This window comes from Meles meles, chromosome 11, assembly GCF_922984935.1.
Source record: "Meles meles chromosome 11, mMelMel3.1 paternal haplotype, whole genome shotgun sequence".
NCBI classification, from domain to species: domain Eukaryota; kingdom Metazoa; phylum Chordata; class Mammalia; order Carnivora; family Mustelidae; genus Meles; species Meles meles.
The window spans coordinates 94,100,240-94,127,470 of NC_060076.1; the positions used below are offsets into that span (position 1 = coordinate 94,100,240).

The 27,231-nt window shown below is 39.7% G+C and overlaps 1 protein-coding gene across 9 annotated transcripts; it reads right to left on the bottom strand.

The window, feature by feature from the left end:
* Positions 1-3,076: 3,076 nt before the first annotated feature.
* Positions 3,077-27,231, bottom strand: ZNF484 (zinc finger protein 484). Of its 9 annotated transcripts, none has more exons than XM_046023414.1 (6): positions 27,048-27,231; positions 21,231-21,399; positions 20,213-20,257; positions 11,468-11,594; positions 11,090-11,182; positions 3,077-5,957 (listed from the first exon to the last, which is right to left on the bottom strand). In XM_046023414.1, exons 3-6 carry the CDS (start codon positions 20,225-20,227, stop codon positions 3,679-3,681), a joined length of 2,514 nt encoding a protein of 837 aa, XP_045879370.1. In that variant the 5' UTR covers positions 20,228-20,257; positions 21,231-21,399; positions 27,048-27,231; the 3' UTR covers positions 3,077-3,678. The 9 variants fall into 9 exon arrangements, with proteins under 9 accessions (XP_045879370.1, XP_045879366.1, XP_045879365.1 ...); XM_046023410.1 differs by having other exon boundaries at positions 11,468-11,609; XM_046023409.1 differs by lacking the exon at positions 21,231-21,399 and adding an exon at positions 26,308-26,341.

A 27,231-nucleotide genomic window follows, 5' to 3' on the forward strand; every position in this document is an offset into this window, starting at 1 on the left:
TTTTAGTTAGTATTTCCTTGATGGTTAATGTTGAAAATCCTTTCTTGTCCTTCTTGGCCATGTCACATCTTTCATAAACAATTTCTGTTTGTTGCCATTTTTTATTGAATTATTTGCCTTCTTACAATTTGGTTGTAAATTTGTTTATATTTTCAGAATACAAATCTTTTGTCAGATACCTATTGCAAATATTCTCTCCCATTCTGTATCTTGCCTTTTCATTTTCTTAGCAATACCTTTCAAAGGACAAATTTTTAATTTTGAAAAGCCAAATTTATCATTATTTTCCTTTATACTTCATTATTTATGTCCTATTTAAGAAATCTCTTCCTATGGTTCTGGTCATTTTAAACAGTTGCTCTGCAATAATATTTACAACTTATTTTATGGTTATCAACTTTTTTCATTTCCTTTTCAAAGTATGTCTTGACAGGTAATCATTCACTCTAAGTAGTATTGTTTTTCAATTCTATTGATTGATCCAGTATCATTTATAGTTCTTCTTACTCATTACAAATCTTATGTAAATTCTTTTTAAACTAATATGTAATGTGTTATTTTTTTCAGGGGTACAGGTCTGTGATCTTATGTAAATTTTCTGTCTCTCTACCTAAGTTTATGTAGGGTTATCCACTGGGGTTTTAAAATATTTTTCTATTTTAAAAGAAAAAAGATGGATAACTTTACAGAGAAAGACAAATACCATATGATTTCACTCACATGTGGAATTTAAGAAACAAAATGGATGAACATAGAGGAAGGGAAAAAAAGAGAAAGAGAGAGAGAGAGAGAGAAGCAAACCATAAGAGACTCTGAACTATAGAGAACAAACAGGGTAGATGGAGGGAGGTAGGCAGGGGACGGGCTAAATGGGTGATAGGTATTAAGGAGGGCACTTGTTCTGTTGAGCACTGGATATAATACATAAGTGATTAATCACTAAATTCTATTCCTGAAACCAATATTACACTAAAATTTAAATAAAAATTTGAAAAAAAAAGATGGATTACTTTATAAATCTTGATGCCTGAATAAATTTAGGCATGCTTTCAGATACAAGAGAAACCTAGAATAGAATGGTTTATGCAAAACATGTTTATTTCTTTCACCTAGCAAGTCTGGAGGTAACTTGCTACTAGTGTTGACTAAATACTCTCATGACCAGTGTTTCTGATTCTTTCCCCTACAGTTGAGAGAAGGCTGCCATTGTCCCAGGCATCATGTGCAAGGCAGGAAGAAGGGTAAATTGATGGCACAGTTAAATCTATCCCTTTTCTTAGGAAAGCAAAGATTTTCCCAGAATACATCGACCAGTGTTTTGCTTTTCCTGACCTAAGTCAATTACCCAGCCAATGGAAAAAGGTTAATAGGGTGTAAATAATGGGGCTATTTCTAGACAAAGCAGAGGAAGATAATGAAACAGAAGCATACTTCGCACAGATAATAGCAAGAAATTTCCCAAAATGTGAAGAAAAGAAAAACCCTCACTAAGCTACAGATTTAAAAACACTACAAATTCCAAACACACAGAAAATGACACCTAGGTGTTATCACTGTGCAGTTGCTGGCAGCCCAAGACAAGACATGAATTTTGAAGAAACCAGAGAAAAGAGGGGAAAAAAGCACATTACCTTCAAAGGTAATTACACTGAAAGCGTATTTTCCAACAAAACAGTGAAATACAATCCTTAACAAAGTATATTCAAAATACTAACACAGAAAATAACTGTCAACTTAGAATCTTATATTCAGTAAAATTATCTTTCAAAAATGAAGGTAAAATAAAGACATTTTCCAAGACATAAAAACAAGCACACACTAAAAGAAATGGTAAAGGGTCCTCTTCAATCAGAGTGAAAATGATTCTAGAGTGAAACTTGAAAGAAGGATAAAAAAGGAATTTAAAAAGGGTAAGTATGAGGATTGACCTAGAAGAACACTGACTGTGAAACAATGACTGACCACATCAACTATTTACAAAATCCAAATGTATAACATTAATACTATGTAAGTCAAGAGGGAAATAAAGGAGCCATTTTTGTAGCTGCTCACCTCCTCCAGAGTGGTGTGGATACTAATTTAAATTAGCCTTCAATAAGTGATGTGTACATACAGTATTAACATCCAAAGTAGTAAATTTTAAAGCATCGGTAGCAATAAAAATGGACACTTCAGGGGCACCTCGGTGGCTCAGTGGATTAAAGCCTCTGCCTTCAGCTCAGGTCATGATCTCAGGGTACTGGGATGGAGTCCCGCATCAGACTCTCTGCTCAGCAGGTAGCCTGCTTCCCTTCCTCTCTCTCTGCCTGCTTCTCTGCCTATTTGTGATCTTGGTCAAATAAATAAAATCTTTTTTAAAAATGGACATTTCATAATGATTAAGTTTCAATTAACCAAGAAGAATATAACAATTCTAAATCTGAATGTATGTAAAAACAAAGCCTCAAAATATATAAAACAAAAATGGATTGATCTAAAGGAAAGACAAATTCACAAATATTCTGGAAGATAAAACATTTCTTTTAGAGTCTGATGGAATAAGTCTGGAAGAATAGAAAGGGTTTGAAAAACAGTAAGATTAATTTGTAGAGATTGGGAGGGGACAGGAAGGGTACTCTTCCAAATGTGAAACTCTGTTTTTTACGAAGACAAATTCAAATGCAAACAATAGTGTCCAGTGGTAACCCAGCATGTGATGACTATGTAAAGAATGTCTTAACAAAACTGGAAGAAAAGAATTCTAGGTCTTGAAATCCATTTTCTTAACTTCCCTCTTTCCCAAACAGAAATCAGTAAAAAATAAAATTTCTGTGGATGATGTTAAGAGTTCAAAGTGCAGACTAAGTCCTGTGGTCTCAGGGCCAGTTCTAAGATGATGGTAAGTAGTCTGTAGGGCTGCTGCTTACCTCACTGGTCACTTTGGGAATGGATACAAGATGGGAAAACTTTATACCTCCTAGGTGTGAGTTACCTGGGTCATGGCAGGGAATTAATAAATAAGGGTTTATTTAGTTAACCCCTGGTTAGGTTATGTAATGTAGGTAGGTAATGTACCTGGTTAGGTACATTAGTTAACCCCTGGTTAACTAAAGAGGCCTGTGAATATTCGAGTAAGCCTGTGGTTCTGATTTGCTAATCTCAAAGTCAAATGGAAAAATGTTTATCCAAATTTCCACATACTGATACTGTAAACAATAAATAACTGACTTCCTGAAAGGAAAAAGAATCCTTTCTTTGTAATGTCAATATTCACAAAAACTTCTGGATTCTCTTCATTACAGCTCTGAATGGTCTACACTTTTGCTTTCATTTCAGCATCCTTAGACAATGAGAAATTTTCTTAGTACTCTACACATTAAGAAATTCCTTTGGTTAATATCGAATACAGCCCTGAATTTATAAAGCTGCTTATCCATAACATGAAACAAGAAAGACTGCCAAGTCCTCTCCTTGCATATTTACTATTATTTGCAGGGGCTTGACAATCCCAATATCTGTCTAGGAATTAAGCATGACCATCACACATTGTTAAAACATTTCTTCAAAATGTCTCCCCCATACGTGAAACAGGACATCAGCTCTGTGATCCAGACATTCACACTTTTGACCAGAGGTAAGGCGGCTTTACCTCCTGCTTCTTAGTCAAGCTGTAGCCTCTCACTACTTTGTATCCCCACATCATGACTGTGGCCCTGGGCACTCTACTTCCCCAGAATCTGATTTCTGATGTGCACTAAGCTGTGGCCTACAGTTTAAGGCCTTCCTAAAGTCACTGCCCTTATAGGGTTTCTGTTTAGCATGAATTTTCTGGTGCTTAATAAGATTTGATCTGATGGTGAAGGCTCTTCCACACTCAGCACATATAAATGGTTTCTCCCCTGTGTGAATTCGATGATGTTCATGGAGTTGTGATTTCTTAATGAAGGCCTTCCCACAGTCACTGCATTCATAGGGTTTCTCTCCAGTATGAATTCTCCTATGCCGATTTAAATGTGATTTCTGGATGAAGGACTTCCCACATTCTGTACAAATATAGGGTTTCTCTCCTGTATGAATTCTCTGATGCATAATTAGTGTTGATTTTCTTGCAAAGGCTTTCCCACATTCATTACACTCATAGTGTCTCTCTCCAGTATGAGACTGCTGATGTATGTGGAGGCCTGACTTCCGAGTGAAGGCTTTTCCACAGTCACCACATTTATAGGGTTTCTCCCCAGTATGAATTTTCTGGTGTGTAAAGAGATTTGATCTGTCAGCGAAGGCCTTTCCACACTCAGCACATCTGTAGGGTTTCTGTCCTGTGTGAATTTGCTGATGGACATGGAGCTGTGACTTCTTCGTGAAGGATTTCCCACAATCACTGCATTCATAAGGTTTCTCTCCAGTGTGAATTCTCTCATGGGTAATAACATGTGATTTGTGGAAGAAGGCCTTCCCACATTCAGTGCAAACATAGGGTTTTTCTCCTCTATGAATTCTCTGATGCATACTTAGTGTTGACTTCTGGATGAAGGCTTTCCCACACTCACTGCATTCATAATGTTTCTCTCCGGTATGGCATTTCTGATGTATCCTGAGCCGTGACTTCCAAGTGAATGACTTTCCACAATCACTGCATTTATAGGGTTTCTCTCCAGTATGAATTTTTTGGTGTTTAATTAGATTTGACCTGTCAGTAAAGGCCTTTGCACATTCAGTACATATATAAGGTCTCTCTCCAGTATGAATTTTCTGGTGTATAATGAGATTTGTCTTGTGAGTGAAGACCTTCCCACATTCTGTACATATAAAGGGATTCTCTCCTGTGTGAATCCGTTGATGTACATGGAGTTGTGACTTCTTTATAAAGGACTTTCCACAGTCACTACATTCATAAGGTTTCTCTCCAGTATGAATTCTCTCATGGGTAATAAAATGTGACTTCCGGATAAAGGCTTTCCCACATTCGGTACAAACATAGGGTTTTTCTCCTGTATGAATTTTCTGATGCATACTTAGAGTTGATTTCCTCGTGAAGGCTTTTCCACATTCAGTACATTCAAAGTGTTTCTCTCCAGTATGAATTTTTTTATGTACATTGAGGTTTGAATTCTGAGAGACATTTTTCCCACATTCACAATATTCATAGGGTTTTTCTCCTATATGAATTCCCTGACATCTGAGCGGATCTGACTTCTGGATAAAGGCTTTTCCATATTCACTGCATTTACAGTGATTCTCCTCAGTGTGAGTTTTCTCATGATTTGACTTAAGGGACAAGTCCTTCTCATACTCAGTGCACGTGCAGGGTTTCCCTCCTATAGAAGCTTTCTGAGGTACCGCAAGTTGGAGCTTCTGAGTGAAGACTGTCTCACATTTGCTGCATTCATGCTGTTTCTCTTCAGTATTAATACTCTGATGTGCAAAGAGGTGTGGCTTCTGGATGAAAATTTTTACATAATCAGAAAATAAACTGAGCTTCTCTTCAGTATGAATTCTTTGATGTTGAATGAGAGCTTGCTTATGACTCAAAAGTTTCTTACACTGGTTATATTCACAAGCATTCATTTCTGTATGAGAATTTATATGAGTGAAAATACTGCCATATCCAATAATCTTATCAAGATTTTCTGTTGCATTGTTTCTATAATCACATAAACTTATAATAGGCTTCAAACTCCTTCCAAATGATTCATGGTTCTGGAGTCTTTTTCTTGCAGTATTTACATGACCAATTTTCCCAATATCCTTATACTCACAGTCTCTCTCATTAAATAGTGTTCCCTTGTTGATAAAGGGCATTTGTGTTACATTTGTGTTCTGGTTTTCCTCACATCTCCCTGTCTGTTTACCATCTTGCCACAATTTTTCCAAAACGGAATATGGGTCATCTCTTGTGAAGAGATTAATTCTCTCAAACTGGACTGAAACTTCTTCAGATATTCCCTGCTGTGAAGTCTCAAAACCAATATCCCCACCTAAAAAAGAAGGAAAAAACAAAACACACAAAGAACAGTTAAGAGAACATAGAAGGGACAATACATAGAGTTGATTTAGGGTGATTACAGAGAAGTGTGAGAGAAAGTATTATATAAATCTAACAAATATATGTAAAAATACATATGAGTAGTAATGGATTTATATATAATGTATAGCAATAAAACAAATACTTGTCTTGTATTTACTAAGTAATAAGCAGTACCATGAAGATGTGCCAGGCATTGTCCGAAGTTCGGTAACTAACTTAGGCATCACAACCCACTGCCCTTGGTATCAGTATTGTCTCTACTTTACAGATGAGGAAACTGAGCCACAGAAGAGTCAGGTGTTTGCTCAAACCAAATGTTCAGTAACTGGAGGAAATTCAAAGTGAAGCCACATCAGCTCCATGTATGCAGCAGAAGGACACAGTAAGCTGCCAGAGGAGCAAAGTGACAAATTGCGTAGCTTAAAAGAAGCATCTGGGTCTGTGTCCTTGTTGTCCTTATTATTCTTGTGAAACCTTCATCCACTAATCTCTCTACCTTCTCTTTCCCTGTTTATCACTCTGTCCTCAATAACCATGTATTTATGTAGAGTAAAACTATTTTTTTGTAAAGATTTATTTATGTCAGACAGGGAGAGAAAGAAAGCAAGCATGTGAGCAGGGGTGAGGGGAGGAACAGAAGGGGAGGGAGAGGGTCAACAGACTCCATGCTGAGTGCAGAGCCTAAAGCGGGACTCGATCTCATGACCCCAGATCATGACCTGAGCTAAAATCAAGAGTCAGACACTGGGGCGCCTGGGTGGCTCAGTGGGTTAAAGCCTCTGCCTTCAGCTCAGGTCATGATCCCAGGGTCCTGGGATCAAGCCCCACATCGGGCTCTCTGCTCAGCAGGGAGTCTGCTTCCCCCACCCCCTCTGCCTGCCTCTCTGCCTCCTTGTGATCTCTATCTGTCAAATAAATAAATAAAATCTTAAAAAAAAAAAAAAAAAGTCAGACACTTAACGAACTGAGCCACCCAGGTGCCCCTAGAGTAAAACTACTATAGCTTCATCCATTCTGACTTAGCCAAACGGCAATAAACACCTATGATTCAATTCTTTATTCTGGTTTGGGGTGCAGAAGATATATGTACTCAACAGGAGGCATATAACAGGAGAAAGGAGCAGCTGTCTGAAGCAAGGCCTAAAAGCCTTCCATCAGAACCTCTCCTCTCCCTTCAGCAGTAAGAAGCTTGTAGCCAAGTTCATGGCTGTCCCTGAACAACAGCCTCATTTATGGTGACATAAAGCCAAGTAATTCAGTTCTTACCAGTCAAGTGGGAGTAAAAATTATTTTGTGTGACAAAGCCCATATCCTAAGGATATAGGCATGTCTCCACAGCCCTCTTCTCTTCCCACTGGCTATATTCCAGACTGGTGGCACCCGGCTCTGTGGCTGGTAATGCCTTAGGCACAGGATGGAAAACTATGGCTCTCAGACTCAATCCAGGCCTCCACCAAAAAGCTAGAAATGGATTTTATGTTTTTGAGTGGTCAAAAAAAAAAATCAAAAGAATAATTACATGACACATGAAAAACAAATGAAATTCAAATTTCTGTGCGCATGAAGTTTTGATTGGAACAGAGAGACACTCATTCATTGATGTAGTGCCTCTAGCTGCTTTGGGGCTAAAACAGTGAAATTGAGTAGTAATGACAGCAATCACATGGCTCACAAAGCCTAAAATAATGACTTCTGGGCCTTTACAGGAAATGTTTGCTAACCTCAGCTCTAGGGGATGGCTGTGCAATGACTTGGGAACTGTCACATGATGCTGGGTCAATATTTATGTTCTCTGAGTCACTATTTCTTGGGTCTATTAGTGACAGGAGCTTGCTTTCTCCAATACACCATTCTTGTCTAGAATAAGATAATTAACAGTCTAAATTCTGAAAGAGTATATAAGACATAGTAGATTCTCAGTAAATATTTACCAAAAAAATAGATACTATTAACTTATTCGACTAGAGTTCTTGAATATAGACATAGTCTAACCTCATATCCATTTCATTCTGCCTCCAGGGCCTTGTCATGCTCCCAGACATATTCTTTAGGTGCTATGTTACAATTTTGCTCACACACATTAACAGCTTTTATTATTCCTGAGAGCATCTAATACTGGATCTTAATCTTTCAGTTTCTTTGGCTTACAAACCACTGAAACACCTGACAACATTTACATCACCACCAACAACGTTCAGTGTAAAAATCTGTTCCTGTGCGGACTCAAATGCTCATTCAGTAAAATATAGGGTCATAATTTCAGGCCAATAAAATGTATATATGTAAGCTATCTTTCCACTAGTCACTAAAATCTTTTTTATTACTAAATCCAAACATATACAGTTGATCATTGAACAACACAAGTTTGCACTGCATGGGGCCACTTAGATGTGGATTTTTTTCAATAAACATAGTATGGTACTGTAAATTTATTTTCCTTATGATTTTCTTAATGACATTTTCTTTTCTCTAGCTTACTTTGTCATAAGAATACTGAATGTAATATATCTAACATAAAAATACATGTGAAACGACTGTTTATGTTCTCAATAAGGCTTCCGGTTAACAGCAGGCTATTGGTAGTTAGGTTCTGGGACAGTCTAAGTTATACATGGATTCATGACTGCATGAGGAGTTGGCGACCCTGACCCCCACATCGTCCATGGGTCAACTATATTCTTTTCTCCATTCAGCTTTTTATTTCTGATCTTCTGTTCCTTTCAAAATTCATTATTCTTTCAAAGATCATCTAGGGGTCTCTCTTTTCTTAAAGTAATAACAAAAAACAGATATTCTGAGCCACTCATAGTCATATTTAATTGGCACAGATGTGTACCGTAACCAACGCTTATTGCACAAAGGCTGACATTTTAAACATTTCATGCAGTTCTCTTCCCTTTCCAATTACAATTATTGGCCCTCTGAGTTGCTCCTAGCAGAAAAAAAAATTTTTTTAATCACTCTGAGGCAGAAAAGTAACCTCCTCTGCCTGTTGCATAATTTCAAGAATTTAATTTTGCTAAATACTCTCTACAGAAACATTAAAAATTTTTTCAAAAAAAGACTCAGTTATCACATAATTTAATGTAGTTTTGTCTGAGTTTCTGTGGACTGTTGAATCAGAAAAGGAAAAAGTCATGTGTGCTTATTCATGTAATGGTCAGGTCCACTCAAGAGGTAAGTGAAGCCTAAGCACAAAGAGTAAGTATCTGAATCGGCCCAGATCGCAAAATAATTAAATGGTCAGATGTAGGGGGATCACTAAAAAAACATTAAAACAAAGTAAATAAACATAATTACGGACACTAAACAGAGACAATGCAACCTGCAAATATGAGGCATGTTCTTTCTTTAGTTTACAAACCCACTGAGAGAACAATTTGTCATGTGTTATATAATAGGCAGTACCTTTAGTTTGGCTCCATATAGCTATGACGCGGTGAACATGGTGTTTTAAGCAATGAAATCTATTACTAGCACCTAAGATATACTAGTTAAAAAAAAAAAAGGCATGGGTAGGGATTAGCACATCCAAATAGGGTTAGAATAACCTAAAGGCATGAGAAAATATAGACAGGGTTTTGAGCAGTAACACAGGAAAGTAATAGGAGGAGGGCATGTAAAGGGTATTTTCTAGAAGACAAAAGTTACTAGAAAGGGCAGAAAGAATTATTTGAAAAGATGAGTCACAGGGGGGCACTGGGTGGCTCGGTGGGTTAAAGCCTCTGCCTTCAGCTCATGATCCCAGGGTCCTGGGATTGAGCCCCGCATCAGGCTCTCTGCTTAGTAGGGAGCCTGCTTCCTCCTCTCTCTCTCTCTCTGCCTGCATCTGCCTACTTGTGATCTCTGTCTGTCAAATAAATAAAAAAAATCTTAAAAAAAAAAAAGAAAAAAGAAAAACACACTGCAACATGAACCAATTTAGTGCTAATAGAAAAAAAATTAGAAACTGAGTAGGACATATAGCACAGTATCATTTCTACAAATTAAAAATATCAACAATTTAAATTTTACAAATACCCTACAAATTCAAGGATAGATAGTAAACGTATCAACTACATTAGAGCAGTTACCTCTAGGGATAAAAACAAGTATGAGGAGTGAGAACTAAAAGGGAGAACTTAAAAAATAAAAGTGGGGCAGGAAGGTAAACACACTGATAATGATATTAACTAACAATTAAAGAATATAATTAACTCAATTTCCTGTAAACAAAATACAAAAACTTTTTGGAAAATGTCAAAATAAGTAAATGAGTTAGAAGGATCAAGTCAGTGTTGTGTTTCACTAGCCAAGTAAAAGAAAATGTCAGGAAACATAACTACTACTGTCATATACAGCAAAAAGCTATATCCCAAATGTAGTCGTGGTACACTCAAAGTTGATGGTTGGAAGAGACACGGGAGATAATAAAAGAAGACCATGTCTAAATGACAATTCAGAAGCACTAAGAGGAAAGAGAGAAAATGAAAAGAACTCCTCAAGAATGTGTCCCACAGTAATTTTTTTAAAAAGCTAAATCAGGGCGCCTGGGTGGCTCAGTGGTTTAAGCCACTGCCTTCGGCTCAGGTCATGATCTCAGGGTCCTGGGATCGAGTCCCACGTCGGGCTCTCTGCCCTGAAGGGAGCCTGCTTCCCTCTCACTCTCTCTGTCTGCCTCTCTGCCTACTTGTGATCTCTCTCTGTCAAAATTAATAAATAAAATCTTTTAAAAAGCTAAATCAATGAGTTTCTGAATGTGTAAGAAAAGGATTTAATGTTATGTTGGAGGTAAAAAGAATAAAAATGCTAAAAGAAAGGGAGAAAAACCATAAAGCAGGATTCTAGACCCAAAGTACCAGTAATCAGAGCACATTCCCTCCTAGAAAGTCAAGCCAAGACAGAGGTACTGCTACAGGAAGAGGCCTTAAGTGGGGACGGCTTTCAGATGTCCAAGGGGACGATACCAACTTCATCCATGCAGCTCCAAAAACGCGGAGTATGACAGAAATGTCATGGTAACAGCATTTCACAGCTGCCAGCCTCTGCCGGGACAACTCCAGTTCACTCATGCTGTCTCCCACGTTCTTGTTCTCTACTCACCGAGACAGCTGTGGCTTGAGATTTCACCATCCAGCATACGTGGCTCTTCCTGCTCCAGGCTAAAGATGACTTCTTGTTTGGGAACTTGACACCCTATTAACAGGAAAGAATAGAAGACTGGGTTTGCGAGGCCATTCAGTGAAGCATTCCATTTACTTTTCAGAAAAGTTCATACAGAAGAGAAGTATATTCATAATACCCTAAAGGTATAATTAATAACATAGAACAAAATAAGAAGAAAACTATTACACACTTTAGATGTCCTGCAGTTTTTAGAACTCCCACATACCTCAGAAATCCCACATATTTCAAAAATCCACTGAGAATGAAAATGTATTCAAACAGGTATAGCCTTATCGCCAGTGGAGCTATGCTTACCCACTGAGATCAAGTTGAAATAATTTTCCAGCATTACATCCCTGTACAGGCTTTTCTGAGCAAGGTCCAGTTGCTGCCACTCCTCCCTGCTGAAGTCTACGGTTACATCCTTGAATGACACTGATCCCTGAAAAACACATTCCTATTCAATATGAACGATGAGAACTGAAGAATGGAAACAAGATATTTGGGAAGTTACTTTTACTAATGTTTAATATGCTACAACATATAAGGTTTTCACTAAACACCAATATCCTGTTATTATCTTGAAGGAAAAAATAAATATTATTAAAAGCATCACGCCATTCTTTCTGTGCTACTGATGATATTCTGGGTAGTTTTGGTCTTGTTTTTATTGGTGTACTAGTTTCAAAGAAATAAGCTGTGAAAATTCATAAAACTGTAAGCATAAGGTTTGTGCATTGTTTTCTATGCCATGTCATTAACACTTAACGTAAAAAATAAACTATATTCTGTCATTCATTTTGCACTTATCAGTCCACTATTAATAAGTCCATTATTTCTTTTGAAAAAAGATTACTTTAAAGGGGTGCCTGGGTGGCTCAGTGGGTTAAGCCTCTGCCTTCGGCTCAGGTCATGATCTCAGGGTCCTGGATTGGGCCCCACATCTGGCTCTGTGCTCAGCAGGGGGCCTGCTTCCCCTTCTCTCTGCCTACTTGTGATCGCTCTCTCTGTCAAATAAATAAATAAAAATCTTAAAAAAAAAAAAAAAAAGATTATTTTAAAAAGGCTTTTTCCAGGGCACCTGGGTGGCTCAGTGGGTTAAGGCCTCTGCCTTCAGCTCGGGTTGTGATCCCAGAGTCCTGGGATCGAGCTCAGCATCGGGCTCTCTGCTCAGCCGGAGGCCTGCTTCCCTTCCTCTCTCTCTGCCTGCTTGTGATCTCTGTCTGTCAAATAAATAAATAAATAAATAAATAAAATCTTAAAAAAAAAAAAAAAAGCCCCCCCCCCCCCCCGCCAAAACAGTGTGGTACTAGCATAGAGACTAGAGGTCAATGGTACGTAACTGAGAATCCAGAAACAGACCCTCATATTTATAGTCAATTGATATTCAACAGAGGAGTCAAAAAATTTTTAAATGGAAAAAAAGTTTTTTAACAAATAATGCTGGGACAAGTGGATATCCACAGGTAAAAGGATGAAGTTGGACCCCTACTTCATACCATATAAAAACATTAGCTCGAAGTGGATCAAAGGCCCTAATGTTCTCACATCTAGCCAACTTTACACTTAATTAAAGGTAAATCTTTGTGACACTGGATTTGGCAACGATTCCTTAGACATAAAATCAAAAGCACAAGCAACTAAAGAAAAAAAAAACAGATAAATTGGACTTAATTAATTGTGCTTAAAATGATATCATCAAAAAAGTGAAAAGATGGGAAGTTTGGGTGGCTCAGTTGGTTCAGCGTCTGCCTTTTACTCAGGTCATGATCCCAGGGTCCTTGGGCTCCTTGCTCAGTGGGGCGCCTGCTTCTCCCTCTGCTCCCTGCTCCCCCGCTTGCGCATGCTCTCACTCTCTGACAAATAAATCTTTTTTTTTTTTAAGATTTTATTTATTTGACAGAGATCACAAGTAGGCAGAGAGGCAGGCAGAAAGAGAGAGGAAGAGAAGCAGGCTCCCCGCTGAGCAGAGAGCCCGATGCGGGGCTCGATCCCAGGACCCTGAGACCATGACCTGAGCCGAAGACAGAGGCTTTAACCCACTTAGCCACCCAGGCGCCCCACTGACAAATAAATCTTTAAAAAAAAAAAAAAAGGTTGGGCGCCTGGGTGGCTCAGTGGGTTAAGCCGCTGCCTTCGGCTCGGGTCATGGTCCCAGGGTCCTGGGATCGAGCCCCATGTCAGATTCTCTGCTCAGCAGGGAGCCTGCTTCCCTTTCTCTCTGCCTACTTGTGATCTCTGTCAAATAAATAAAATCTTAAAAAAAAAAAAAAAAGGTGAAAAGACAACCCAAAAACTGGGATACAATTTTTGCAAATTATATGTCCAATAAGGGACTTGGACTACATAAAGAACTCTTACAACTCAATAAAAAATAATAATCCAATTAAAATGGGTAAGGATCTGAATATACATTTCTTCAAAGATAAACAAATGGCCAAAAGCACATGAAAAGATCCTCAGTATCTTTAGTCAAAAGGTCATATCGAAAATACCCATTCAAATTCACGGAGATGACTGTAATAAAAAAGATGCTCAACATTATTTGTCATCAGGGAAATAACCCACAAGGATGGCTTCAATAAAAAAGAGAGATAATAATAAACATTAGTGAGGAAGTGGAAAAACTGGAATCCTCATGTGGTGATGGTGAAAATGTAAAATGGTACAGCCACTTTGTTAAACAATGGCAATGCCTCAAAAAGTTAAACACAGAGTTACAATATAACCCAAGGGGTCCACTTCTAGGTATATACCCCAAAGAAAATGAAAACATCTGTCCACATAAAATTTGCACAAGAATGTTTATAGTAGCATTATTCCTAATATTCAAAAACAGAAACAACCCCAATGCCTGTGAACTAAAGATGGTTTAAAAATGTGCTATATCCATACAACAGAATGTTATTCGGCCATAAAAAGGAATAAAGTACTGACACGTGCTTCAATGTGGATGAATCTTGGAAACATTATGCTAAGTAAAACAAGAGAGTCACAAAAGGCCAGATATTGAATGATTCCTTTAATACAAAATGTTCAGAACAGGAGAACTTACTGTTACAGAAAGATTAGTGATTACCTAGGGCTAGGAGGAATGGAAGGACGGGAGGTAACAGCAAAAAGGTATATTATAAGTTTGGAGAGGAAGGGTTAGAGAAAATGTTCTAAAACTGATATTGGTTATACAACTCTCTGAATATACAAAAAAACCAATGAATGGATACTTTAAATGGATGAAATATATGGTGTAAAAAGGACTCACTGCTATTTCCAGATGGGATACAATAGCTTGTGGCAGTCCAGTGTTTCTTCCAAGAATAACTACAAATGCCATATACAGGAAAGCTGTTAGGGGTTTAGTCTCTGGAGAGAACATTGGAGATTTAAGCTGATGTATGCAGCTACTTTTACACTGGAAGTATTTACCAATTCTAAGTGTTGGCAAAGGCAGAATTCAGCTTTGAATCAGGAGAAGGCTATAGCTGGGTGACAGAGAAACCAGGACTCAAATACACACTTGCCAAATTCTAGAGGTATACGGGCAAAAGACTAAAAACTTAACCAGAGAGCATCTCCCAAAACAAAACAAAAAAAAAGTAGAATCCAGGGGCGCCTGGGTGGCTCAGTGGTTTAAGCTGCTGCCTTCGGCTCAGGTCATGATCTCAGGGTCCTGGGATCGAGCCCCACATCGGGCTCTCTGCTCAGCAGGGAGCCTGCTTCCCTCCCACTCTCTACCTGTCTCTCTGCCTACTTGTGATCTCTCTCTCTGTCAAATAAATAAATAAAAAATCTTAAAAAAAAAAAAAAAAGTAGAATCCAGTACCCACTACTGAGTATTTATCCAAAGAAAACAAAAACACTAATTCAGAAAGATATATGTAACCCTATGTTTATTGCAGCATTATTTACAATAGCCAAGTTATAGAAGCAACCCCACTGTTCACATCAATAAGTGAATGAATAAACATGCTGAGCTTCCAAATCTTGGTTTCAGCCTGGCTTATGATCTCGGGGTCATGAGATCGAGCTCCATGTTGTACTACAGGCTCAGCAGGGAGTCTGCTTGGGATTCTCTCTCTCCCTCTACTTTTGCCCCACTCCCTGCTTGCACATGCTCTTTCTCTCTAGAAAATAAATGAATAAATCTTTTAAAAATTGTTAAATAAAGATGTGGTATGTATATATATATATTGTGGAATCACTGAGTATCACTCAAACATAAAAAAGAATAAGATCTTGCCATTTATGACAACATGGATGGACCTACATGGTACTGTCCGAAGTGAAACTAATCAGAGAAAGACAAATAGCATGTTTTCACTTACATGTGCAATCAAACAAAGTAGAAACGAACCCATAAATACAGAGAACAAACTGATGTTGCCAGGGGGTAGGGGTAGAGTGGGTGAAGCGGGGTGGGAGGTACAGACTTCCGGTTATGGAATGAGTGAGTTGTCAGGGTGAAAGGTACAGCATAGGGAACAGAGCCAATGGTATCGTGACAATGTTGTAAGGCGACAGATGGTAGCTACATTTGTGGTAAGCAGAGCATAATGTATAGACTCATCGAATCACTGTGTTACACAGCTGAAACCAATTAATATAGTGTGTCAACAATACTTCAATAAAAAAATAAGATTAAAAAAAATAAAAGGCAAGACTGAGACTTCTGGTTCTTAAAAAAATAGAGCACGTGCACTCCACCCTATTTCTCCTGTTAATTACCTAAAAACCTAGAAAAATACACAAAACACTTACCCACACCCTTGGCTTTCTCTCAAGAGGTTTCTTGAGTGTAAAACTAATTTTGGCATCTTGTGGAATCCTGATAGCCTGAAAATTCCCCAAGTCATCAAGTCCGGTTTTTTGCTTAACAGTTGTCCCCTCAATACATCTCCACTGTCACATTTCCCTATAATCAGGAAGAAGAAACTTGCTACATCTTCAACCCTTTGCTTAGAAATCTTCTCAGAGAAAAACCCAAGTTCATCATTGACAAATCTGTTTTCCACATTAACTACAGGACAAACTTCATCTAGGCTTTCTGCCACTGCACAACAGGGTACACTTTCCTCCGGTTTCCAGTAACATGCTCCTCATTTCCTGTAGTCATCACCACAGTACCTTTAACAACCGTTTCTATCAAGACTTTGTTTATAACAATTTAGGTGTTCTCTAAAACAACACAGGTTTTCCCTACTGCGCTCCTCACCCCTTTCTGAGTCCTCTAGCGCAGTGGTTAACCACCACATTCTACTACCAGTCTATTCAAGGAAATCTAGGCTCTTACTATTGTGTTCTTCAAAATTCTTACAGTTTCTACCCACTACTGAATTCCAAATCTACTTCCATACTTTTAGGTATTTACTATAGCAGCACCCCACAAGGTCCCAAAATCTCAAATGGTTTCCTATTGTTGCTGTAACAAATTATCACAAAGTTAAAACAACACAAATTTGTTATCTTATGATTCTGAAGCCAGAATTTCAATATGGATCTTAGTGGGCTAAAATCAAGATCTTAGCAGGGCTACATTCCTCCTGGAGGCTCAAGGGGAGAATTCATTTCCTTGACCTACACAAATTCTAGAAGCTCCTGGTCCCTTCCTCTATCTTCAGAGCCAGGAGAGTGGCATCTTCAAATCTTTCCCTCACTACTGCTTCCCTCTTCCACATGTAAGGACCCATGTGATTACACTAGGCCCACCCAGATAACCCAATATAAGGATCTACCTCAAGATCCTTAATTTAGCTGCACCTGCAAAGTCCCTTCTGACATGTAAGCTAACATATTCACACTTTCCAGGGATTCATGTGGACATCTTTGGGGGCAATTATTCTTATTACCAAATTCAGTAAGAGAAAAATGAGATGGAAAAGTAAAAACAATGGCTTCAGAATTGTGAGTAAAATGATTTATAATCTAAGAAGAAAAAAAATGATTTACAATCTAGAATATACACCCAACCAATCTATGAAGTTACCTAGAGTAAAACAGACATTTCCAGATATGCAAGGTCTCAAAAACTTCACTTCCTAGCCACCTTTTATAAAGAGCCACTGCATAACAGGCTCTAAAAAACAAGAGCATAGGAGCGTCTGGGTGGCTCAGTGGGTTAAGCCTCTGCCTTCAGCTCAGGTCAGGATCTCAGGTCCTGGGATCGAGTCCTGCATCAGGCTCTCTGCTCTGTGGAGAGCCTGCTTCCCCCCCCCCTTGCCTGCTTCTCTACCTACTTGTGATTTCTCTCTCTGTGTGTCAAATAAACAAACAAAATCTTAAAAAAAATAAAATAAAATAAAAACCAATTACTGATTACAGGTAAAACAAAAAGTAGTGCACAAAAGGTAAAGTAAATGGTTCAGCTGTGAATATAATTAAAATAATCCTCACATTAAATACAGGCTCTTGATCTACCCAAAACTATAATATTCCTATCATAATTCCTATCATAAGGAGACACAAGAAATGTGCATATGAGTGTTGAGGGCCTAAGTGTTTCAAAGAGAGTTAAATCCTCATTTTCTATTGTATTAAGTCAGTAGACACTGCCTAAAGTTGAAAGCCAAGAGGTACGAATATAAACATGCTACTTAGACATATGAAAGGTTTTTTTTTTTAAGATTTTATTTACTTATTTGACAGAGATCACAAGTAGGCAGAGAGGCAGGCAGAGAGAGAGGAGGAAGCAGGCTTCCTGCTAAGCAGAGAGCCGATGCTGGGCTTGATCCCAGGACGCTGGGATCATGACCTGAGCTGAAGAAAGAGGCTTTAACCCACTGAGCCACCCAGGCGCCCCAGACATATGAAAGTATTAAAACAAGCAATTCAATTAAGTTCACAGTGATTACATTTGAAGACTGGAATCTGAGATCCCAGCAAAGTTCTATGAAGCCTCAAAGAATTATGTGACTGAGTAAACACAAGTAACACTTTCCTGATATTCCAAATGAAATATTTACTTTTAAAAGTTAAAATGCAGGGGCACCTGGGTGGCTCAGTCAGATACGTGCCCACCTTTGGCTTGGGTAATGATCCCGGGGTCCTGGGATCGAGCCCTGTGTCGGGCTGCCTGCTCGGTGGGGAGCTTGCCTTTCCCTCTCCCTCTGTCTGCTGCTCTGCTCTGCCTACTTGTGCTCTCTCTCTCTGTCAAATAAATAAATAAAACCTTAAAAATAAATAAATAAAATAAATAAAAGTTAAAATGCAAAGAACAAAGACATAAATATAATTGAAAAAGTACATAAGAATATGCTTCATAAATTTGGCAACTTTCAAGTCTTAGAGTGACACAATTAGCACTTTCCACACAGTAAATTCACAGTAAAATGCCCCCCCAAAAAAGAAAAAAAGAATATGCTTAATATAAAACAGGTCCTCCTTTAAAAAAAAAAAAAATTAGTGAACTGACTTCCATTCCTGGAAAGATGGGAATAGATGCACTTGTCCCTTCTCATCCCACTAAGTACATCTAGAAACCATAGCATCATCCATAGAACAAATATGAGGAGACTCTGTAAGGCTAAAGAAAAGAAATCGAACTGGCTAGGAACCTCAGAAACCAAAAACTACACAACATGAGTTCCTAAAGACTGCTTCATACAGGGGCACCTGGGTGGCTCAGTGAGTTGGGCCTCTGCCTTCAGCTCAGGTCATGATCCCGGGGTCCTGGGATCGAGCCCCGCATCGGGCTCTCTGCTTGGTGGGGAGCCTGCTTCTCCTTCTCCCTCTGCCTGCCTCTCTGCCTACTTGTGATCTCTCTCTCTCTGTCAAATAAATAAATAAATAATCTTAAAAAAAAAAAAAAAGACTGCTTCATACAGTCCTTACAGGTGCTAGAAAAGCCTACAACCCAGTATCACCAACAAGAGCACACAAAGAAAGCTCAAAGAAAAGTCTGCTCTCTCTAGCTAAAAGAGCAGCAAAGGCGCAGAAAGGCAGAAAACTTGTAGGCAAAACATACTCAAGGCAGACACAACGAATTAAAAAAACAAACAAACCCTTTGAGCCTGACCCCAAACCCATCAGCAAAGACCCAGTGAGTAGCCTAGACTCACACTCCGGACTAGCTAAACAGCTATGCCCCTTTCATGCTCCAAAGGTGTGGGGTGAGAAAAAGCCAGATGAGGAGTTGGAACTTTTATCCATACACAGCGGTAATAAAATAAATAGATCATCATCCTTCATGAATATGATACAAAAATCCTTAACAAAGGATCAACAAATACAAATATATAGAAAGAAGTATATGCCATAATCAAATGGGATTTATTCAAAGGTTGCAAAACTGGCTCAAAATGTGAAAATCAATCAATTGTAGGGGGGAAGGGGACATCTGAGGGCACAGCAGGGCCTCCTGCTGCATGAGAAGACAATCAATTTTATTCTTTAAAAAAAAAAGAAAAGAAGAAAATCAATTGATTGTAATTTACCATAGCAACAGGCTTAAGAAGTAAAATCCCACTACCATACCAACTGATGCAGAAAAACCATCTGACAAAATACCTTTTCATCATAAAACCTCAAAACTCTGCTTCAGCAGGTAGTCCTTGGACAAGCAGCAATGACATCCTGTGGGAATCCCAACACTATTAAATCAGAATCTGAAGTGACGTGCGAGTGTGAGAAGCACTGCTTTATAACAATAGAAAACCTATCAGCGCACCTCCACTAACACTGTTGTCGAAGACACTGTTCTGTCTCCAACCATCTGAAGAGCCATTAAAATTTTTCTCAAACATCAGGAACCACGGTATCTTTAGTACAAGTGAAATAAATTACTTATCAACAATATAAATCGGTATCTCATTTCCATTATTGTTAGGTCTTTCAGGAAGATCAGAGATAACCTCACAGTTCAAAGTTCCTAGCTGTATAAAACCACACAAGTTTTATATATCTATACTGCAAGCTTGACCTAGAGTTAATAAGTCACCTCTTCTCCCCACCCAATCTTAGTTTTTATTTATTTGTGCTTGTCCATTTTACTATATGGATTATTAAATGCTTCCTAAAATCCACTAGAAAATAAAGCAACAAATACATAAACAAATAAGAACTCACCAGGGACTTGGTCATTTCTGGCTTTTCTGGGAAAGAGGCAGAGATCTGGAAAATGAGATGGACAGAGGGACAGATGAGAGAAGGAACTGTGCCAGGGTCCCACACATGGACACATACATCATTTAACATCCATGCAGCTGAGCCAAAAACTTATTTCTAGAACTGTATCATAAAAAATCATCCTGTATTGCACAAAAATTTAAATGCAGTTTTACCACAGCATGACTAATAACAAAATAAAAAGGCTAGAACATCTTTTTTTTTTTTTTTAAAGATATTTATTTTTTATTTATTTGACAGAGAGAGATCACAAGTAGATAGAGAGGCAGGCAGAGAGAGAGAGAGAGGGAAGCAGGCTCCCTGCTGAGCAGAGAGCCCGATGTGGGACTCGATCCCAGGACCCCGAGATCATGACCTGAGCCGAAGGCAGCGGCTTAACCCACTGAGCCACCCAGGCGCCCCAAAAAGGCTAGAACATCTTGATACCCAATAATTATAGACTGCTTAAATAATTTATAGCCATCCTGAGAACATAAAGTTATATGAAATTAAATTACAGTAGAAAATATGTTAAGCTGACAAGTAAAAATCAAAACAGTACTAAACAGTAGGGTTCCACTTTCACTGAACAACGTGGGTAAACATCCATATGCACACATACATGCATACACACATCTACAAATGCACTCATGCACAAAAAGAAAATTCTCTGGAATGGAATATACTACCATGTTAACAGATATATTATTTGGGTGATGGTAAAATTACAGGTAATTTTTATATTTTTATTTGCTAGTAAAAAACAAAGTAACTGTTTTTAAAGAACATAATGAGTTTGCTCTGAGCTTCAGTGACTAGCCCATCCCAACTGTGAGAACATTGACAGCAAAGACCAGAGAGAGACCCTGAAGTTTTTCACATTTTTCCTTAACTTACAGTTCTTTAAAGGGAAACTTCAATGGAAACTTTGTCTTGGTTACAATGTAGTAAGTGAATTTGGTTCTAGTTAATAACATACCTTAAAGCTGATCTGAGGGGCCCTGAGTGGCTCAGTGGGTTAAAGCCTCTATCTTCAGCTCAGGTCATGATCCCAGGGTCGTAGGATAGAGCCCTACATCAGGCTCTCTGCTCAGCCTTGCTTCCTTCTTTCTCTCTGCCTGGCCTCTCCACCTACTTGTGATCTCTGTCTGTGAAATAAATTTTAAAAATCTTAAAAAAAAGTAAAACAACTGATCTGAGTCACTTATTTTCCAGTATTTTTATTTTTAAAATCTACCTTTCTTTCTTTCCCCTCACCCCCTTCTCTTTTTTCTTCTTCTTCTTTTTTTTTCTTTTGCATTGGCTCCACACCCAGCATGGAACCCAGTGCAGGGCTTGAACTCACGACCCTGAGATCAAGACCTGAGCTGATATGAGTTGGATGTTAACTGACTGAGCCACCCAGGCAACCCTAAAAATTTTTAAAGTAATTTCTATGCCCAATGTGGGCCTCAAACTCAGGACCCCAAGATCAAGAGTCTCATCCTCTACTGACTGAGCCAGTTAGGCGCCCCTTTCCAAAACTTTTAATCACAGTTTTCTAACAGCAAGAAGAGTTGAATGATTAGTACTAGAAACACATGTGCTCGCTTCGGCAGCACATATACTAAAATTAGTACTAGAAACACATATATATCCTCCACCTAGTTTCAACAGTTAGTATTCTGCCGTATTTGCTCAATCTTTCTATACACACACAGCCACAAGTAGGTTCATATGTGTATGTACACATTTTTTGCTGAATCATTTGAAAGTTGCAGATGTCATCATCCTTTATGCCTAAATACTTCACATAAATCTCCTAGAAGATTATTATGCCTCAGAAAATTACTAGTAATTCTGTATCATTTTAATATTCAGCTTATATTCAAAATACCCCAATTATCTCAGAAATACCTTTCCTCACTGCTGTGTTGGGAAGCAGGTTTTTTTTTTTTTTTTTAAGATTTTATTTATTTGACAGAGAGATCACAAGCAGGCAGAGAGGCAGGCAGAGAGAGAGGGGGAAGCAGGCTACCCGCTGAGCAGAGAGCCCAATGCGGGTCTCGATCCCAGGACTCTGGGATCATGACCTGAGCTGAAGGCAGAGGCTTTAACCCACTAAACCACCCAGGCGCCCTTATTTTCAGGTTTATACGTTGAAAAATTTATGGGTAAAATGATGCAATGTGACAAACCATAAATGACTCTTAATCTCACAAAACAAACTGGGGGTTCCTGGGGGGAGGTGGGATTGGGAGAGGGGGAGCGGGCTATGGACATTGGGGAGGGGAGGCGAACCATAAGAGACTATGGACTCTGAAAAACAACCTGAGGGTTTTGAAGGGTCAGGGGTGGGAGGTTGGGGCAACCTGAGGGTTTTGAAGGGTCAAGGGTGGGAGGTTGGGGGAACAGGTGGTGGGTAATGGGGAGGGCACGTTTTTCATGGAGCACTGGGTGTTGTGCAAAAAGAATGAATACTGTTACGCTGAAAAAATAAATAAAATGGAAAAAAAAATGATGCAATGTTTGGTATTTGCTTCAAAATAATCCAGCAAAAGGGAAAAGATATGGGAGAAGGTGTAGATGACAAAGGACTGGGCTTGACTTGGTAACTATAAAATTGTCACACTGACACCCACTGACCAATGGGCATACGGGGGTTCATTATATTACTTGCTTAGCTTTCCTCCTTCTAAAATTTTTATTGTAAGAAGTTAACAAAGTCATGTTTTAGATAATCAGAAAAACTTGACTACAGAGTATCAGATGCAGGAGCTACTGACTCTTGGGGAGCCTCTGCTAGCTTGCTAATGGCTCAGTGGCTTTGAGAAAAAAAGTCCACATCAGGACCTGTATGCTGAAGTATTTGTGGGTGAAATGACATGGTATCCGAGATTGATCTTAAAATATTATGGTCAAGGGGGTCCTGGGTGGCTGAGTTGGTTAAGTGTCTACCTTCAGCTCAGGTCATGATCTCGGGGTCCTGGGATAGAGCCCCGCAGAGAGACACCTGCTCAGCAAGAATTCTGCTTCTCTCTCTCCCTCTGCCCCTCCCCACTGCTAATTTTCTCTCTCTCTCTCAAATAAATAAACTCTTCAAAAAAATATTCTGGTCAAAACAAAGTAAGTGGGAAGAAACAGGTGAAACAACACCGGCAGACAGTTGATAATTATTGCAACTGGGTGATACGGGCATTTGGGGTTCATTATATTATTTTCTCTACTGTACATTTAAAATTTTCTATAATAAAACTTCAAAATTTCAGGGTGCCTGCATGGCTCAGTTTGTTAAGCGTTCCACTCTTGATTTTGGCTGAGGTCATGATGTCAGGGTCATGAGATCAAGCCCAATGTCAGACTCCATGCCGAGCATGGTGCCTGGGTAAGATTCTCTCCCTCCCCCTACCTCTCCCGCTGCCCCTGATACCCACATGTGCACGCTCTTTCTCAATAAATAAATAAATAAATAAATGACGACTTCTAAAAAAATCTCTCCCACTACAGCAAATAGATTTGGAATATATGACATCACCCATACATAGTTCACACTGCAAAAGGATCATGTTTTGTTTTAGCTAGCCCAGTTCTAAAAACAATCCTGCTTCTGACGCTCCCCTCCCCCTTCACAGGAGCTGTCACATTGCCAAAGAGGCACGATGTGAGCTGGATCCTGTGGGCAAATTCTCCTTGGCTGTCATGTTCACACTGGGCCTCGCCACTCTGCATCTTAGAACTCCAATCTTCCTAGGAGCCCAAGGATGGGCAAACATCTGAAGACTACCAGCAATATTAGGCCAAGGTGGGCTAGAAACTGAAAGAGATTCTGAAGGCTCACGAAGTACTCTGACATCACGGCTCTGTGGAGACTCTCTGCAGAGAGAGTGCCACATGGTGAGAGCCACGCAGCTGTCCTCCCAAGAGCCTCCTACAGTGTGGAACAGGTAGCACAGGGGGACAATAAGAAATACGGAGCCAAATCAATGCATTTTTGAATCCCAGCTCTTCTATCATCTAGCTGTGACAATTTGGAGAACTCACTTCAGCCTTAGTTTCCCCATCTTCATACTTTTTAGATAAACATACTTATAATACTCAAAAAGCACTCGGCCAATGTGTGGCATATAAATGCTCCTTAAATATTACTGCAGTATCAATAACCCACGTAGAATGCAATTACTGTACCAGAGGTCACCTGACTTCACACCCTGTTCCTCACTCCCACTGTCCGCCGCTACACACTAACCTCCCCCGGAGCCACTATCCACACCTCAGAATCACTGGTTCCGATATCCTGCTGCCCATAGACCCCAAATCACTCATTCTGCAGTCCCTGATCACACCTTTCAACAGCCCTACCCCAATGGTCCTGGCTCTCCACCAATCAATCCCATGCCCTGTAAAGGAAAAACTCCTTCTATGTGTTCTCCCTCTATTCTCAATAGTTCTGGTCACCAAATGTGTGTGCATGTGTTTGAAGCAGGGCGAGAAAGGGATCCACACTAAGCAATTCTGCAACACTAGCTGAGTGTCCTACAATTTAACTCAATTCTGACATCATCAACTTGGAGTCAGCATCAGATCACACAGGCTGATGGCTCAGTCCCACAAGACTGTCCCCCCGCCAGCTTCCGATGCCAATCCTAAGTCCAGGTTGTTACCTGTACCTTATCAATCGACTGTCAATCAGAGGTTCCCAGGAACCCCAGCTTGGGTTCCATTAATTTGCTAGAGCAGCTCACAAAACTCAAGATAACATTTGACTTACTGGACTAAAAATTTATTACAGAACAATATACCTCAGGAACAACTAGATGGAAGAGATGCATAAGGCAAGGTATATGGGAAGGGGCACTCCACTTTCCCAGCATCTTTATGTGTTCAATCCAAAAGATCTCCAAACTCCATCCTTCTGTAATTTTATGGAAGCTTCATTACATACAGATGATTAATTAAATAACTGGCCATTAGTGACTGACTCAACCTCCAGTCAGGGGGTGAGTTTCAAGTTCCAACCCTCTAGGTGGCTCAGTCAGTTAAGCCTCTGACTTTTAATTTTGGCTCTGGTCATGATCTCAGGGCTGTGGGATGGAGCCCCATGCTCAGCTCTCTCTCCCTCTTCCTCTGTCCCCTCCCTGCTCACACTTTCTCTAAAATAAACAAAATAAACAAATCTTTAGAAAAGAATATTTAAAAATATGTACACTTAATACATACACTTATTAATATATACACTTATTAATACACTTAATAAATAAAAATGTATTTAAGGAAAATTTTATACCTCTATAGGTATCCAGTATAAAATTGAGAAAATAAGGGAAAGAACGACAATTCACATTAAAAAGAAAAAAAGAAAGAATCTTTTAAAAAGAAAAAGAGATAAAATTAACATAAAAAGAACAGAGATGGGGCACCTGGGTGGCTCAGTGCGTTAAGGCCTCTGCCTTCGGCTCAGGTCATGATCCCAGGCTCCTGGGATCCAGCAGGGACCCTGCTTCCCGCACCACCGCCCCCACCCCCCGCCTCTGCCTGCCTCTCTGCCTACTTGTGATCTGTCAAATAAATAAATAAAATCTTAAAAAAAAAAAAAAAAAAAACAGAGATGGGGCACCTCAGTGGCTCAGTCAGTTGAACGTGGAACTCCTGATTTTTGCCAGGGTCATAATCTCAGGTTCCTGGGATGGAGCGTCCCTATCCCAGCATCTCTATGGGTCAGCTGGACAGTCTTTCCCTTTTCCTCTGCCCCTCCCACCTGTCACGTGGGCACGTTCTCTCTCTCTCTCTCTCTCTCTCAAACAAGTGACTGGGGGCGCCTGGGTGGCTTAGCCCTTAAGCGTCTGCCTTCGACTCAGGGCATGATCCCGGGGTCCTGGAATCCAGCCCCACATCCAGCTCCCTGCTCTGCAGGAAGCCTGCTTCTCCCTCTCTCACTCCCCCTGCTTGTGTTCCCTCTCTCGCTGTGTCGCTCTCTGTCAAATAAATAAAATAAAATAAAATAAAATAGAAATAAATAAAACAAGTGAGTGAATTTTTAAAAAGAAAACAAAAGTATAGATTATAAACAAAGCCAGTACCTTAAAATGGTCCATAAAATAAAATTGGAGACGTCTGACAATAAAAAAGAGAAAGAAAATATATATTACAAGTAGCAAAGTAGCTACTAGCCTGGATCAAAAATACGGTAAATGAGGGGCGCCTGGGTGGCTCAGTGGGTTGAGCCGCTGCCTTCGGCTCAGGTCATGATCTCAGGATCCTGGGATCGAGTCCCGCATCGGGCTCTCTGCTCAGTGGGGAGCCTGCTTCCTCCTCTCTCTCTGCCCGCCTCTCTGCCTACTTGTGATCTCTGTCTGTCAAATAAATAAATAAAACATTTTTTAAAAATACGGTATATGAGAACGTATAGGCAACCTCATGGCATATTTTTAAAATCTCTAGCAATATATAACATGAATACTCATAAAGAGGAACAAGCCAAAAGCCTAAAAGAAAGAGGATATCAATTAATATCTAACATCGCTCACCCCTCAGATCCCTCATTATCCAGGCTCCACAGTTATCCAGCCATACTGGCCCCACAGACCCGGTCCCTCCCCCGCGGATCCGCCGTCAGGGACCCCACAGACCGCGACCCTCCGCCGACGAAGCACCGTCAGAGACCCCACCGACTGCCATTATTCCGTCCAGTGCCCGCCCCCATCACTGACCTGATGCTAATCACAGACATCAGAGACTTTTCACGGCTCAGCTCCCCATGTTCCTATCGCTGCACTCACCTACCCCTCACCCACGGTCTCTCAAGACAGTGGCCATATACCTCAGGTGGTGACTAGGTCCCGCCGACTTCTTTTCTCACTCACTCCCAGTCCCTGCGGGACTCCTTACGCCGCCGCCTAGGTGTGCGCACGCTCATTAGCAGCTACTCGGTGGGAGGTTTCCGGGACGCAACATGGCTGTCGGCTAAAATCGGCCCCCTCCAAATGGCCGACTGGGTGCCAATA

What these genes read in the sequence shown, in the direction of transcription:
- ZNF484 (XM_046023408.1), bottom strand. An exon ending in CAGAAATGACCAAGTCCCTG is followed by an intron (nt 11,610 to 20,212) that starts GTGAGTTCTTAT and finishes CATATTGAATAG; the next exon opens with GAATGTGTTTTTCAGGGATC. An exon ending in TTTCAACTTGATCTCAGTGG is followed by an intron (nt 11,183 to 11,467) that starts GTAAGCATAGCT and finishes TCCTGTTAATAG; the next exon opens with GGTGTCAAGTTCCCAAACAA.